General features: G+C 41.1%; 1 protein-coding gene across 13 annotated transcripts in view; it reads right to left on the bottom strand.

Moving 5' to 3' along the window:
- ERC2 (ELKS/RAB6-interacting/CAST family member 2) overlaps window positions 1-14779 on the bottom strand; it is a 971398-nt gene that overhangs the window by 380177 nt on the left and 576442 nt on the right. For all 13 annotated transcript variants that reach the window (XR_011483727.1, XR_011483728.1, XR_011483729.1 and 10 more), the window contains one exon: window positions 4004-4164. Coding sequence is in view for 10 of the 13 variants with exons in the window: in XM_070455889.1 (XP_070311990.1) it covers window positions 4004-4164 (161 nt within the window). In the remaining 3 variants the exon portion in view is untranslated. The remainder of the gene's footprint in view (window positions 1-4003; window positions 4165-14779) is intronic.

The raw sequence follows: 14779 nt of genomic DNA, 5'->3' as shown, positions 1-14779 counted from the left end.
AAATGAAGGCCAGTGTTGCACACGTCCCCAAATGATAAAACTCTAGTTAAAAATTAAACAGTTGGGTTAGGAGTGTAACTATCAAAAGGCAGCATGAGGGAGCCTTGTAATGATGGACAGTGTTATATCTTGACCATGCTGGTGGTTATACAAATGTAAACGTGTGATAAAATTGTATGTGACTAAATACATACACATACATGAGTACATGTAAAACTGCAGAAATCTGAATAAAGTTGGTAAGCTATATCAATATCAATTTTCTGGCATAATACTGTGCTGTAATTATGTCAGATATTACCACTGAGGGAAACAAGTGAAGCATACAAGAGAATTCTCTGTACTATTTCTTATAGCTACATATTAATCTGCAATTATTTGAAAGTAAGCTAACCAATTGAAACAGCAGGATGCTTATCAAGACATTCTTTATATTAGCAAAATACTGGCACCAAGATAAGCCTCCGATAAAGGAAGAAATCTGTATGATAGTATGTTGGATAATTAAAAATAATACAATTCAATGTTTGCTGCACAGAGCGGTGTTTACCATTCAGAAAACAAAAGAAGGATTTACAAAATACGAAAGTGCAATCTAGTTTTGTTAAAAAAATAAAGAGCATTTGTAAAGGTAGACATCAAAATGCTATTAGTATCTATCTCTGCATGGTAGGATCATATGCAATTTTGTTTCTTTTTAATTTTGCTCTTTCTTTTTTTCTCCTTTTAGAATGCACAGTATTACCTGAACAGGTAAAAAATAAAAATAAATTTATGAAAAATAAAAGGCTGCCTGTCATGTGGACAGGGCTCAGCTGAAATCTATGTAGCTCTGAAACAAAAACCAAGACAAGTGGTAATGTTAAGTACATGGAAAGCTATTTCAGTTCCATATAAGGATGAAGGAGCTACCTTCAAGAGCCGTGGAACATGAACTGCCACCTTATGAGCTCATGGCTTTCAAGGCAAGTGGTCTTCACCAAGGCCTGGTGAATTTCTTATTATGTGGACAGCAGTCTGGCTTATATAGGCTGGAAGGCTGCACCCAGCTGTTTTCCAATACTATGACTCTGTGTCATTTAATTTTGCAACAAATTTAACGGACACCATCTCTCATTTCAAAATCCCCTTTTATGTTTCAAAGTGCTTTTACATATGCTAGTTTATATTAATTTCAGTTCAGTATTTTTAAAAAACCCTGTTCCCCTGTAACAATTCTATGGAGTAGACAGGGCAGGTAATATCAACCTCCATGTCACCAAAGAAAAAAACCGAGGCAACCAGAGAGTGACCTCCTTTAAGGTTATGGATGAGTTATGAGACCACATCTTATTTCTCTTGATTCATGGCCCTACCCCTCTTCCTAACACCATTTGGCTTTTCCCATGTACCAGGATTTCCCAATCCTGGGTAGACTTGCCTAAAGTTGCTTGCACACTTGCCTGTCAGTTGAATGAAAGACAACGCTTGGCACAGAGTGATAGTAAATGCAATGACACATCCAGCTGACTGCTCACACTAACTAGCATTGACTCAGTTAATGTCCAATAACCAATACATCAACTCAACTCAATCAAGATTCACCAAACCGTTTGGTTGACTAGAACATCTGAAGAGGCTGGTAAATCTAACTGGGGTTCTCAGTCAATTTAACTGCCCTGCACCTGTGTCCCCATAGTCCTGGGAAGAACCCTGGTTAGTGGGGCTTCTGGGCCAGTTAAAGAGTGAATGAGGTTCATATTGGGCTTAATGAAGCAGAGCTTTGTTACTTTTACCAAAGGAATTAACAGAAGAATTTTCTATTTATTTTGCAGTGGCAGCAGATTAAGCACTTCGGCAATAATGTGGCAATTCACCAAAAGAGGTCTTAGTTAGGTGCTATCTGAAATCATGAAATTAAGTGGGAAAACATACACATGGAAAAGGTTTATATGTTTTAGAAAAATAAACCCAAATTTTAGACAAATGATACTCTTCACAAAGTATACTAAACAAATGACATATTTTCATTGGCTGATAGTGCCATTTACACACATATTTCATTTTCCATGTGCCAAGTCCTCCTCTGAGTGCTTCTCTTCACAACCACCCCACGAAAGTCATTACAGGAGGAAACCATAGGGTCAGCAATGTTAAGGTCATTTTCCCCCAAGTCACACAACCACCAAGTGGACGCAACAGGATTTCAACCCAGCTCTGACAACTCCCAAACCAGCATGCTTCACCGTTACTTGTTCTCTCAAAACGTTGGAAGTATGTGCTCTTTTTATAAACAGGAAATAATGAAAGTTTCCTTATAATGGCATAATAAATCACTCCAGGAGGTGTAGAGTTAACTTGGGAACAGCTGCAGAACAATGAGAGAAATTAGCCTGACTCTGACACATAGCAACACACAAGGAGGCAGAAGCTGGGTAAGTGAAAGAGAACGAATAAAGGCTGATGGAATCAATGTACTGGCATTATTAATAAATTACTGATCACATCGGTACTGTCACAAATGCCTGAAATATGATTCTTCCTAAGTACATATCCAGTCTCCAGCATTCAATCTATTCATTCCATCAATGAGCAATTACTGAGCACCAACCATATGCAGGCACTGTTCTAGGCAGCATTTCTGCAGTGATTCAAACAGACAAAAGTTCTGGACTTGGTGGAGTTGACATAACTGCATGAGAAAATGAGGCAGTAGAAAGGGAGTCTGAACAGATTTTGGTTTTAACCCTGGCCAGATGTCCTTAAGCAAATTACTTGAAATCTCGCTGAGTCTCAGTTCCCTCACCTCTAAACTGAGGATAATAATATCTGCTTTTATTATATCATCTTTTATTAGGAAAAATGGGAGTTTATATGTGGAAAAAAACTACTTATTCTTTGGTCTAGGAGAAACTGAGGTAGTTGACAAGGAATAAAAGTTCTGTCCTCATTATTAAATCCTTCAAAATATTTCATTCCATATTTTCCATGATCTAAGCTTTCTGGGTTTAATACTAACCATGTGTAAGACTTGCAGGGTCAGGGTAAGGTTATTCTTCCATACCTAGCCACCAATTTCCAAGTCTATGTTACAGGCTTAAGATGCTATAATTCTATACATTTCCCCTTATTGTGGAAGGAGGCCGGATTTAAATCATACTTTACTGATTATTTCATTTTAAGAGTTACAGAGAGATGCTGCTTCTTGCCTAATTTTTCAGAAATAGAGTCATAGCAATTGATTATCTCTAAAATCTTTGAATACTTATCTTTACTATGTTCTTTCACGGTGATATTATTTCACTGTGAGAATGATATAAAAGCTAGGTGGAGGTGGGTGTGTCACAGGCCCACGGGAACAACCATTGCCCGACAAGCAGTCACACCTTATTGATCAAATCAAAGAAAGACATTTGTTCCAGTCTCCTCCCCTACCCAGCCCCCACCCCTGTCCAGTGCTTACCTACCCAACGAGACAGGGGGGCAGGGGCATTTCCAAGCCTGTTTTTATCAGCCCAGCAAATCAGAGTCCTGCTTTCTAAACAAAGAGGTGCCAACCTTGAGACTATGAAAGCCAACACAAGCCAGGCATTGTACACAAGTGAAAAGAATATAATTAGCAAAGTTATAGTCACAATTAGGAAATACCTCCTCAGAAAAGTTTCCATTTAACCCTGAGCAGGACTTCAATTACCATTGTGCTTAACAAGGCCTCTGTCTCTTGGCCAGCCCAAACCTTTTCGATAGATCTAAGAATATTAGTGCCGTCCACAAAACACAGAGTCACAAAACCTTATGTTGGATTTTTTTTCTTTTTTGAATAACAGATGTGAAAAATGTGCACATTGGGACATGGAAGCTGTAATTCGAGAAAATAAGAAGCATAGTCATAGAAACAACTGGTCAAGTGTTAGCTAAATGATTCTTTCTCTAAGCTCTTTCTTCCTCTTCTTTAGAATTCCCTTTCTCATCCCTACAGAGAAGTTAGAAAAGAAAGACTGAGAAAGCAAAAATGGGTACTCACTTCATCTCCAGGATCTCCTCCAGCTGTTTCCTCCTCTCTATCCGTAGGTTGGCCAAGTGTGCCTCTTTTTCAGCCAAGGACTGCTGCGTGGCGGCAAGGCGAGCCTTGGTGGCGTCCAGTTCCTGTCTGGTCTTCTCCAGCGCATTCATCAGTTCTTCTATCTGAAAAGTGCATGGGACGCAGCATTATTTCTCCTCCATTCAAGCACAAGGCGTACCTTGCGTTCTGACAACAGACACAAGAGAATTAAAGCCATTCTTGAGCTGGGCATTGTATCCCGGCGTCCCTTCTTTCTTTGTCACTACTTAAAAATAAACATTTCAAACACAAGACATGTCCAAATTTCTCCAAGGTCCTCATTCAATTGGATTATCCAATAACTTTTATAGAAACTACTTAATGTATTTATTAGAACTGGAAGGTGAGTGGCTTGACCCAATTTCAACCTGTGTTTGGCAAAAATCTCATACTGCCTCACAGTTGGCTGAAGGCAACACTCAAATGCACTTTGCCTGGCACAATATACTTTTGTGTGTAGGCCCCAGAGCATTCTGACAGGAAGCTACTCTACGTGTTTCAAATTCATTCATGTTTTAGCCTATCAAAGCCTTGTTTGGCAAAAGCAATTTGATGGCCAAGGGGCCTCAGGGGCCCCCCTCTCACCTCACCTCCCTGTTTCACATTCAGGAAGCAAGGTTTGGCCAAAGGTAAACAGAATCCCAGCCACAAAAGGTTCAAGTTTGGTTTGCCCCTGAAGTTTGAGAGGGTTCTAAACTTGAAATAAATGACATGTAACTTTTATAGGGTGCTAATACACCATAGAAATAAGCCAGACTATCAAATATCCAGGGTTTTCATCCAGGTCCCAAAAAATTGGACCAGGGAGCCCCAAGGCAAGGCCTTATCCTTCCCGAACCATTGGAGACGTTTAAAAGCCAACACACAACAAAGAAGCCTGGTGTTTAATGGTTCTTTTCCAGAGCCTTCCGTGGAGCAAGCTGGTGAAATGCCATCCCTTGCACAGATGCAGGCTGCATCCACCCTGAGGACTTAAAACCATGGTTTCAGGAAGTTTTTAAACTCCAGAGTTGATGTTTGGGTTTCTAAGTCACCCCTTCCAGCTGAACTTGGCAGAATGGGATCATCTATCACTAAAGTCAACAGAACACCCTTCAAAACGTGTCAATGACATGTTAAGTTCCAATTCATAAAGACTTTCTACACAATTTCTGCAGTTTTACATGGAATTTATTCAGAATAAGCATGATAGTTCACATCCAAGGTAAATTACAGGCTTTTAAAATTCAGAAAACCCTTCATTCTGCCCTGATAAAAAGAGGAAACTCAATGACCAGGTAATATAAATAAAAGCCAAAACCAAAAACAGTTTTAAAAGCAAGGACTATAGAGCATAACCTATGAAAGTCACAGAACTACACAGGGATAAACAGCATTACTCTTTAACACATAACATTTAACATGCAAAATTTAAATATTAAAAAGCAATCAAACTTTTTAGTTTCTCATATAAGCTCATAGAATATCATAAATACAACTAGAAGCCCTTCTTCAAAACAATACTTGATGAATCTGAAGCAGAAGTGTTTTTGTCTGTTTTACCCTATTTTTTATACATTCAATAGCAGTGTTGCTTTTTAAAAGATCAATATTATGGTCATTCCAAGCATCAACTCAGACACAGTCTGCCTGATCCTCTGCTTGGGATGGTCTGTGTTCTCATGACTCCCTTTCCTTTTGTAACTTTTTTTTAATTCCAAATGTACTATCGATGTCAGAGAAGAGGGAGGGTGTCCAGGATTCTCACCTGCTGACTCCCTTATTAACTGAGCTGACCTGCCTGCAATCCACAGACACAGAATGCTACTTTATGGGTCTCCAAGTTCTTAGTTCACCTGCCACGTGACTGCTTATGGCAGACACTAACTAGTTTTATATTAAACCAGCTTTAACAACTACACCTTAGATCACTGTCATTTCCAAGCAGAAGCATTTAAGAACTAGCAATCTACCACAGCCGTCGCTTTTCCTGGGCATAACGACTTCAGAAGCATGTTTCAGTGTCTCCTTCAGCCTGAGCCCCTGAGTGAGCACAACGAAGCTCAAGGCCAGAGCACACCACGTCAGCAAGGTAGCGCCTTCGCTGGGTTACAACACGAGACGAGAGGCTGTTACCTCCAGTGCGACTTGTCGGCCTTGACTGATGAACTGTCACACTCCTTATCAAGTGTCTATAATACCTGCCTCCACCTCCCTACCACCAGGTCCCTCTCATTAAGAGGATGTACTTTTTATTCTTGCTCTCCCAAAACTTGCAGGCCAACGATACCCTCCTTCTTGCCATATGTCTTTTCTTAATGTGTAGTTTGCACAGCTGAACGGTTCCCCAACAACTTCTCCTCACTGGAAGTAATATTTTAGCTGTCCATGTCTATGAAACTTGTGCCTTAAAAATGATCAGATTTGATCAAAACCACAATGAGGTACCATTATACGCCAGTCAGGATGGCTGCTATCCAAAAGTCTACAAGCAATAAATGCTGGAGAGGGTGTGGAGAAAAGGGAACCCTCTTACACTGTTGGTGGGAATGCAAATTAGTACAGCCACTATGGAAAACAGTGTGGAGATTTCTTAAAAAGCTGGAAATAGAACTGCCATATGACCCAGCAATCCCACTTCTGGGCATACACACCAAGGAAACCAGATCTGAAAGAGCCACATGCACCCCAATGTTCATCGCAGCACTGTTTATAATAGCCAGGACATGGAAGCAACCCAGATGCCCATCAGCAGACGAATGGATGAGGAAGCTGTGGTACATATACACCATGGAATACTACTCAGCCATTAAAAAGAATTCATTTGAATCAGTTCTAATGAGATGGATGAAACTGGAGCCCATTATACAGAGCGAAGTAAGCCAGAAAGATAAAGACCATTACAGTATACTAACACATATATATGGACTTTAGAAAGATGGTAATGATAACCCTATATGCAAAACAGAAAAAGAGACTCAGATGTATGGAACAGACTTGTGGACTCTGGGAGAAGGAGAGGGTGGGATGTTTCAGGAGAACAGCATTGAAACATGTATATTATCTAGGGTGAAACGGATAACCAGCTCAGGCTGGGGACATGAGACAAGTGCTCGGGCCTGGTGCACTGGGAAGACCCAGAGGGATCGGGTGGAGAGGGAGGTGGGAGGGGGGACTGGGATGGGGAATACATGTAAATCCATGGCTAATTCATATCAATGTATAACAAAAACTACTGTAATGATGTAAAGTAATTAGCCTCCAACTAATAAAAATTAAAAAAAAAAAAAAATAAAGGGAGAAAAAAAAAAAAAATGATCAGATTTGAATCATGTCTCCATAACTCACTATATGACTGACAAAAGTTTCTTTATCTCTTTTGGCTTTGGGTTCTTTACCTGGAAACAGGAAATTATGTTATTTATTCCTATTAGATGTTTGTGGGTATTACATGAGATGACATAGCCTCTATATCATTTATTATTCTTCTAGTTAATATCAGTAAAATAACACTCTCTTAAAATAAGGTATACTCATATGGAATCCAAAAGACAGAAAAAATTTAATTTTTTTTAATATAAGAAAAATGACATTCTTTTTAGCTAAGATTACCCAAAATACCACCACATGGAGATAAACACTCTGAACACTTTGTTTTAATTTCTCCATCTCTCTCTTACTCTTTTACATATTACATATAATTGAGATGCTATGTATAATTTTGTAAACTGTTTTAAATATATATATATATCATTAGAAAGCCCCCCTTCTTATTAGATAGCCTCTCTGAAACACAGTGTAATGGGTGAGCGGGACTGTATCCATTCCCCATTCACCTATAAGCCAGCCTTTCCCTTGAGTTCTCAGAAGCTCGCCTTAGATTGAGAACTTACTTCCCCTGTTTCTCTTGGAAACTCTTCACCCTCCTGCATCCATAACTGGACCTTTCCCTTCATGACTCTGTCCCAGAGATATTTTCCTCATCAAAGTGGCTTCTCAGAGAAGGACTGAGGTTTGTCTCTATAGCTCTCAACACTATTCTGATACTTTTCCAAACTTTGTCTCCTTTTATTCACTTAACATCTTTCACATACACTGAACCACTTGATGATTACTTCCATTTAGATGTCACAGTATCACTTTGAATTCAGGATGATCCATGCACACCTATCTAAACCAAATCCCTACCACCTACCCCAGCTCTCCGTACCTGCCATTTCCTAACACATTGGTGACACTTTAGTCCAGTGTCCTCAGCTTTTCTCAGTGACTCATGTTTAAGAACCACATTTGTGTCTTCCCTCTCTTTCCCCTTTGTTTTCTCTTCATCATCAAGTCTATTTTGGAAACACTTCCTGAGACCATTATCTTTTTCTATCACTGCTTTTTATGCTTCCAGCTTGTATCCCTTCCCCCACCCCACATTTCTGACAAGATTGAAAATAAGTGTGTGTGTGTGTGCACACATGTGTTCCCAGCCTTTGTTCCTACCCCAACCCTAAATAAGGACTTGGCTTTGCCTGTTCAGCTTCTTCACCGTCAAGAGTTCTCTCTCAGCCAGGACTATGCCTGGATTTTAGGAAATAAGTAGTAGAGTGAACCAGCAAAACTGTGTGCAAAGGTACAGTACTTTGAAGGGTAGGCTATGACAATCTATATGATAAAAAGGAGATACGAGTGAGAGAGGAAAGAGAAGTGATGAGCCTAGAGGCTGGGTACACAGAGGTTTTGTTTTGTTATAAGGGCAGAATAAGATGACTGAGAAGGTAGAGAAAAGAGGAAGGGGGAAAAGTTGCTAGGTGTTATTCCTGGGGCTTCAATGTTTTCCAAAGACACAGATTGAAGGTTAGACTTTCCTTTTGATTTTTTTCAGCTGTTTTGACTTTGTATCTTTGGATGTGACTTTGAACTGGGTGAGCCAAGATGCCTCGTGGGATTTATTCTTACAACTTGCCTCCCCACTTCCAGGAAAATATGCCTAAACCATCAATATTTCATCAAAAGTATCACTGGTCTGGTTCCATCATCTCAAGGGGCTCCTGATTACCTACAGTTGTGGTCTTTGAACTCTGTTCCCTAGACCACCATGAGTTCCAAAAAGGCATCTGGGGGCTGATAAACAGATTAGCGGAGTGGGAGAAAGAGTGTGAATCAGCAGAGAGCTCCATCCACCATCTCACACTCAAACGGAGTTGTTCTACTTTGTCTTCTATACAGAATTTTGCTTAAAACATAATTTGAATTTTTCAGTTTTAAATATTTTACATATATATAAAAATAAATATTTAATATATGTAAATACATAGGTATGTATTTATATATAATTAAAATATTTTAAATATGGAGAATGGTTAAAATCGTGGATTAAGAAACCAGACTGCACGAATAACACTTGCTTTACCATTTATTATAGAGCCTTGGGAAAGTATCTGAGTTTCCTCATCTGTAACAATGGTATGTCTCACTAGAGTTACTTCAGGTATTAAATGAAGCAATGAAAGTGAAGCTATTAGTATGGGGACTGGCAAATATGAAAACACATAGAACATGCTTAACAGAAGAGATAGCGTGGCATAGTGGTGACAAACAGGACTGAGTAGCTAGCCTACCACTTACTATCTGTGTCCTTCTGAGTCAGTTATAAAAACTTTCTGAACTCAGCTTCCTTGCGATGTGGGAGCTTAGCTAAAAGGAGTTTGGTGAAGATTCAATGGGTTAATGTGCATGATGCACTAAGGACAACACCCAAGTATTTGGTGCCATAGAAGCAGCAGTTCTCACTCATACAGGGCCAATTTAAGCATTCAACCCATTTTATGTTTGCTTATTACTGAATTCAAGATTCTCTGCTTGCTGTCACCTATCTTCAGCAACAAGAGCAACAACAACACACACACACACACACACACGCGCGCACGCACACACACACACACACGCCCCTGGATTACCCTATAGTGCTGTGCTGTGCTAAGTCACTTCCATTGTGGCCTATTCTTTACGACCCTATGGACCATAGCCTGCCAGGCTCCCCTGTCCAGGGGATTCTCCAGGAAGAACACTGGAGTGGGTTGTCGTGCCCCACAGGGGATCTTCCTGACCCAGGGAGCCCACATCTCTTAAGTCTCCTGCACTGGCAGGCAGGTTCTTTACCACTGATGCCACCTGGGAGGCCCGGACTACCCTACAGTGACCCCTCCAAATACTGAAATCACCTCCCCTTTAAGGCTCTGCCACAGAGCACTGGCCTCCTTCATAGGTTCAGTGATATAAATCTGGAGCTCTGAAAACAGGCAGACCTGGATCAAGTTTGGGTTCCATCAATACGACCTCTGTGACCTTAGGACAATCTAAACCCAATGCTTCGTAAACTCTGCTGCACATTTGAACCCTTTAGAAATATTTTTAAAATCCTTGATGCCATAGTCACACTCCTACCAATTAAATTAAAACATCTGAGGGTAGGAGTCTGGCATTAGTACTTTATTAAAAAAGCAGGTGATTCCGAAGTGATACCAAAGTGCAACCTATATTGGGAAGCCTGGACATTACAGACCTTTCTCTCAGCCCGCAGGACCTCCTCTATAAAATAGGGGGAGGAAACAGAAGTCACCACACAGGGTTGGCATAAGCATAAAGGGAGACAATACACCTCAAGCACCCGGCCCTCTCTGTTAGACATCCTGCGAGTGTCCAGGGCATGACAGTTACCACTGTCCCAAGGCTGGGTTGTTGGTAGCATTACCTTCACCCAAATGGTTCGGTTATTACCTTCCGCACCCGACCTTCCACCACCTCATTAAACACCACTTCACATTTCTGCACAACCCTTTCATGTGTGTGCTTAGTTGCTGCAACTGGATTGTAATCCTCAGAGGGCACGGACCACGTCTCCGCTCTCTCTGGAAGGCCCTTCAGCCCCTGACATGGAACCAGTGTCCACACTCAATAAATACCTGAGGAATGAGAGGAAAGGGAGTGCAAAGATGTGATTCTGAAACACCCTCCTCTGACCCACTTAGTGCAATGACGGATGAAGTGTAAGCCCGAACTTGATACTTTCCTACCCCATAAATCAGCGCTCCCCTTGCCATCCTCACCAAGCGCCCTTCAAGTTCTTGCTCTCTGTTTGCCTCAAGCACCTTCTCTTTGCTATGGAGACAAGAGGGCTCGGATACTTGGCCCCTGAACGGAGGGAACTCTATGCTCATGGCCACCTGGAAGCCATCAAGAGCACCCAGGAACCCGAGAGTTTCGAGATGGCCTGATAAAAAAGCTACCGCAGGCCTTGAGCTGGGGTAGAAGCAAGCAGCTTTTAATTCTGCTCTGCATTCCACTCACTCTGCCTGGGACCTGGGAGACATGCAGTCCTTCTACCACTGCACCACCTCGTCTCCCTGGGTATCTCCTGTGTGCAAGGCACTCTGCTAGACACAACACGCTCATCCTGAGAACCTGACTGGTTTGGTGGGCAACCCTGAATCAAACAACTATTTAATTACAATAGTGATGAAAAAAAACTAATATAGAAAAGTACTGAGTGATGAGCAAGAGTTTAAAGCCAATTTTGTCCTAGGCTTCATGGCTGTTCTCCAAAAGCAGGTAGGTAAGTGGGAGTGGCCTGCTGAAAAGGAGGGAGAAAATACAAGCTAGAAAGCCCAGGTCGCAGGGCCCCATGGTCCTGTTCATCGGGGAACTGCTACTGGAAGAATAACAATGATTATGAGCTAATAAATGCTTTTGAAAAATCCAGCAGGAGAGCAACCTGTGTGTCTCAATTCAACACAGCGTTTGCTTATTTTGGAAGTGCATCTATTGGTAATTCCCCAGACAATAATATTTCCTGGGTGGGGGGGTGGAGTTTAGAGAGGCTGTTTTATTCCTAAAAGGCCATCTTTGATGAAAAAAGAGAACTCACAGCAACCTCAGAAATCTTCTATAAACATTTAACATGTTCCAGCTAAAAAAATTTCCTAAAAGGTCCCCACATAGGGCAAGATTGGAATTCTGATGCTCTATCTAGAAAGCTAAGATTACATTTTTAAATATACATTGCTTTGGTGTTACATATCTAGAATAATTAAAGGTTTCTTCAAATTAGATGACTTCTTGGTCTCACCAATTAAACAAAACAAAACAAAAATCCCTAAGTGTTTGTGTGTCAGTTCTGATTTTATTAGTTATTCTATATGGCAGATTATAAAAAGTCTCTTATAAAATGGTTAAGTTACCAGGACTATTCAGCTGTATTTGAATAATTCATAACTCTGTACACTTTAAGAATAGTGAAGCTATCAAATGAATTTCTAGAGTCTAATGCTTAAACATCCAGTTCTGGAGAAATGGTTGGAATTTTAAAGTGAATATTAGAGCTTTAAAACAATAAAATAAGAAACCCGTTTAAGACCTTAAATCATTAACATGTGTCGACTTAAACTTACACATACATTTGTGTTGTTTAACTAAATATTTGAAAACCAGCTTCTCTCTCAGTTATCTGCCAAGAGCCCAACTGCCCGTTCTGTGTGTCTCTTCCTGACACGTGGCAACATCCAGTACTTTTCAAGAGGCTCACTTGGCAGGAGCTGATCTTCAAATATTTTGATAAAACAATTTTTCCCATAAATTATATGTCAGCATTGATTTAGTGTCTATCTTGTGTTAATGATTTGGAATTTTTAAACAGCTTTTAAAACCATGTGTTAAAATTACACAGACTCTTCTGCCTTCCCCCCCTCACCATCCATCCTAGTTTTCTGTTCTCACTGCATCCCGAGCGCAAGAGGATGGTCGTTTTCAGTTTGCACCAGAACACAGAGCCAATGAAATGCCCATACCCCAAATTACAGCAAACCTGGAATGTGAATTGGTCCTCGGGGAATAGCTGGGATTTGGCCCAGCTCTGCCCTGGGTACAGAGAAGGTCACGCTAAGATGAGGAGGTAAAGATAAACGCTGAAACCCTCTCTCCTCAACAGCAACTTCTGAGGCACTGATGCTGTGGGTTGAAGGATCTGTTAGAACAAGGACTACTAATCTTATTTTTCCAATTACTCTTATCTTACATTTCTATCTCTACCTCCCTCTCACCTCCCCACTGCTGCCTTAGAGTGACACCTTTTGGAAAAGGTTGAAACTGAAAATTCCCAGACTGGTTTCTGCTTGGACCTGGCTACCCTCAAGATTGCATTTGGGACTTGTTTGCTCCTTGCTGAAGTTTAAACTTCTCTCTGCCTAAACGTGTCACCTCTGATCCTTCAGCTGCAAACAAATAACCCCATCAAGCAAGGCTATTTGGGCTTCAGCGCTTTGATTTTGACAGCACTTTAAATTCCTCCTTTCCCCCTCCTTTCTCAAAGCTTATTGACAAAATCTCACTCCATAATAAAGGATGGATGGAGAATAAATGTGTAAAATACATCCATTCTGACTGAACAGATTCTGAGTCAGAGTACGGATGGGTAACAGTTTCTCCGGAAGGCCCTTGAGTACTCCTCATTCCAAGCTGAACTTGGTTCAGGGGAACCTCCCTTAGAAAAAGGCTGTGGATCTACTTCTGTGTATGTCTGGTGTAGCTACTTTTCGAGCAACCGGGAGACATTTTTACTTTATGTGTGCACAGTTCTGCAGCATAGAAAAGAGCCAGTCTTTTCCCTAAGAGTCTCAGGTTCTCAAGGAGCAGTGTGTGCGTGCTAAGTCACTTCAGTCATGTCCTCATCTTTGTGATTCCATGGACTATAGCCCACCAGGCTCCTCTGTCCATGGAATTTTCCAGGCAAGAGTACTGGAGTCGGTTGCCATGCCCTCCTCCAAGGGATCCTCCCAACCTAGGGATTGAACCCACATCACTTATGTCCCCAGGCGAATTGTTAACCACTAGTGTCACCTTAGAAGCAACACAAAGAGTGGCTGAGTGTGTGGATTCTGAAGCTGGGGGCTTAGGTCACAATCAGGATCCAGGCATGTACTGACCCTGGAGAAAGCACTTGAGCCCCATGTACGTCAGCTTCTTTCCCTGTAAAATGTGGGTGACAGCTGCACCTCGCAGAGTCCTTGTGAAGAATACCTGACTTACAACAACTACACACTTGCCACACAGAAAGCACATTGGCACCAATAGTGATGTCAGTTTTAACACCAGCTCTTATTTTTCAGCCTGTTAGAGCATGAGGAAGCAAGACAAAGGGTTGAATTTCCATGTTCTTACATTTTCAGAAAGACAACGTTTTTCATCTTCAATGGAACAGTGAAATTTTTTACTCTGAAATCTATATCAAGCCAAATTAATTACCTACAAAATATACTAAACTCCAATCACAATTATAAAGGAACTCATGAAGATATCAGAGCAGCATGATCCCATAAAACCTCCTGTGATGATGGCAAGGCCCTAATTTGCACTTTCCAATACACATGCCATTAATTACATGTGGCTATGAAAGTGAAAGTCGCTCAGTCCTGTCCAGCTCTTTGCAACCCCATGGACTTCTCCAGGCCAGAATACTAGCGTGGGTAGCCTTTCCCTTCTCCAGGGGATCTTCCCAACCCAGAGATCGAACCCAGGTCTCCCGCATTGTAGGCAGATTCTTCACTGTCTGAGCCACCAGGGAAGCCCATATGTGGCTACGGAGCCCTGGCAATCTGACTGGTACAACTGAAGAACTGATTTGTTTTTGTTTTTCAGTCTTAACTAATAAAAAATTTTTAATTTAAATTTAAATAT

The sequence above is a fragment of the Odocoileus virginianus genome, chromosome 26 (assembly GCF_023699985.2).
Source record: "Odocoileus virginianus isolate 20LAN1187 ecotype Illinois chromosome 26, Ovbor_1.2, whole genome shotgun sequence".
Lineage (NCBI taxonomy): Eukaryota > Metazoa > Chordata > Mammalia > Artiodactyla > Cervidae > Odocoileus > Odocoileus virginianus.
This window is presented reverse-complemented; position numbering and strand designations above follow the sequence as displayed.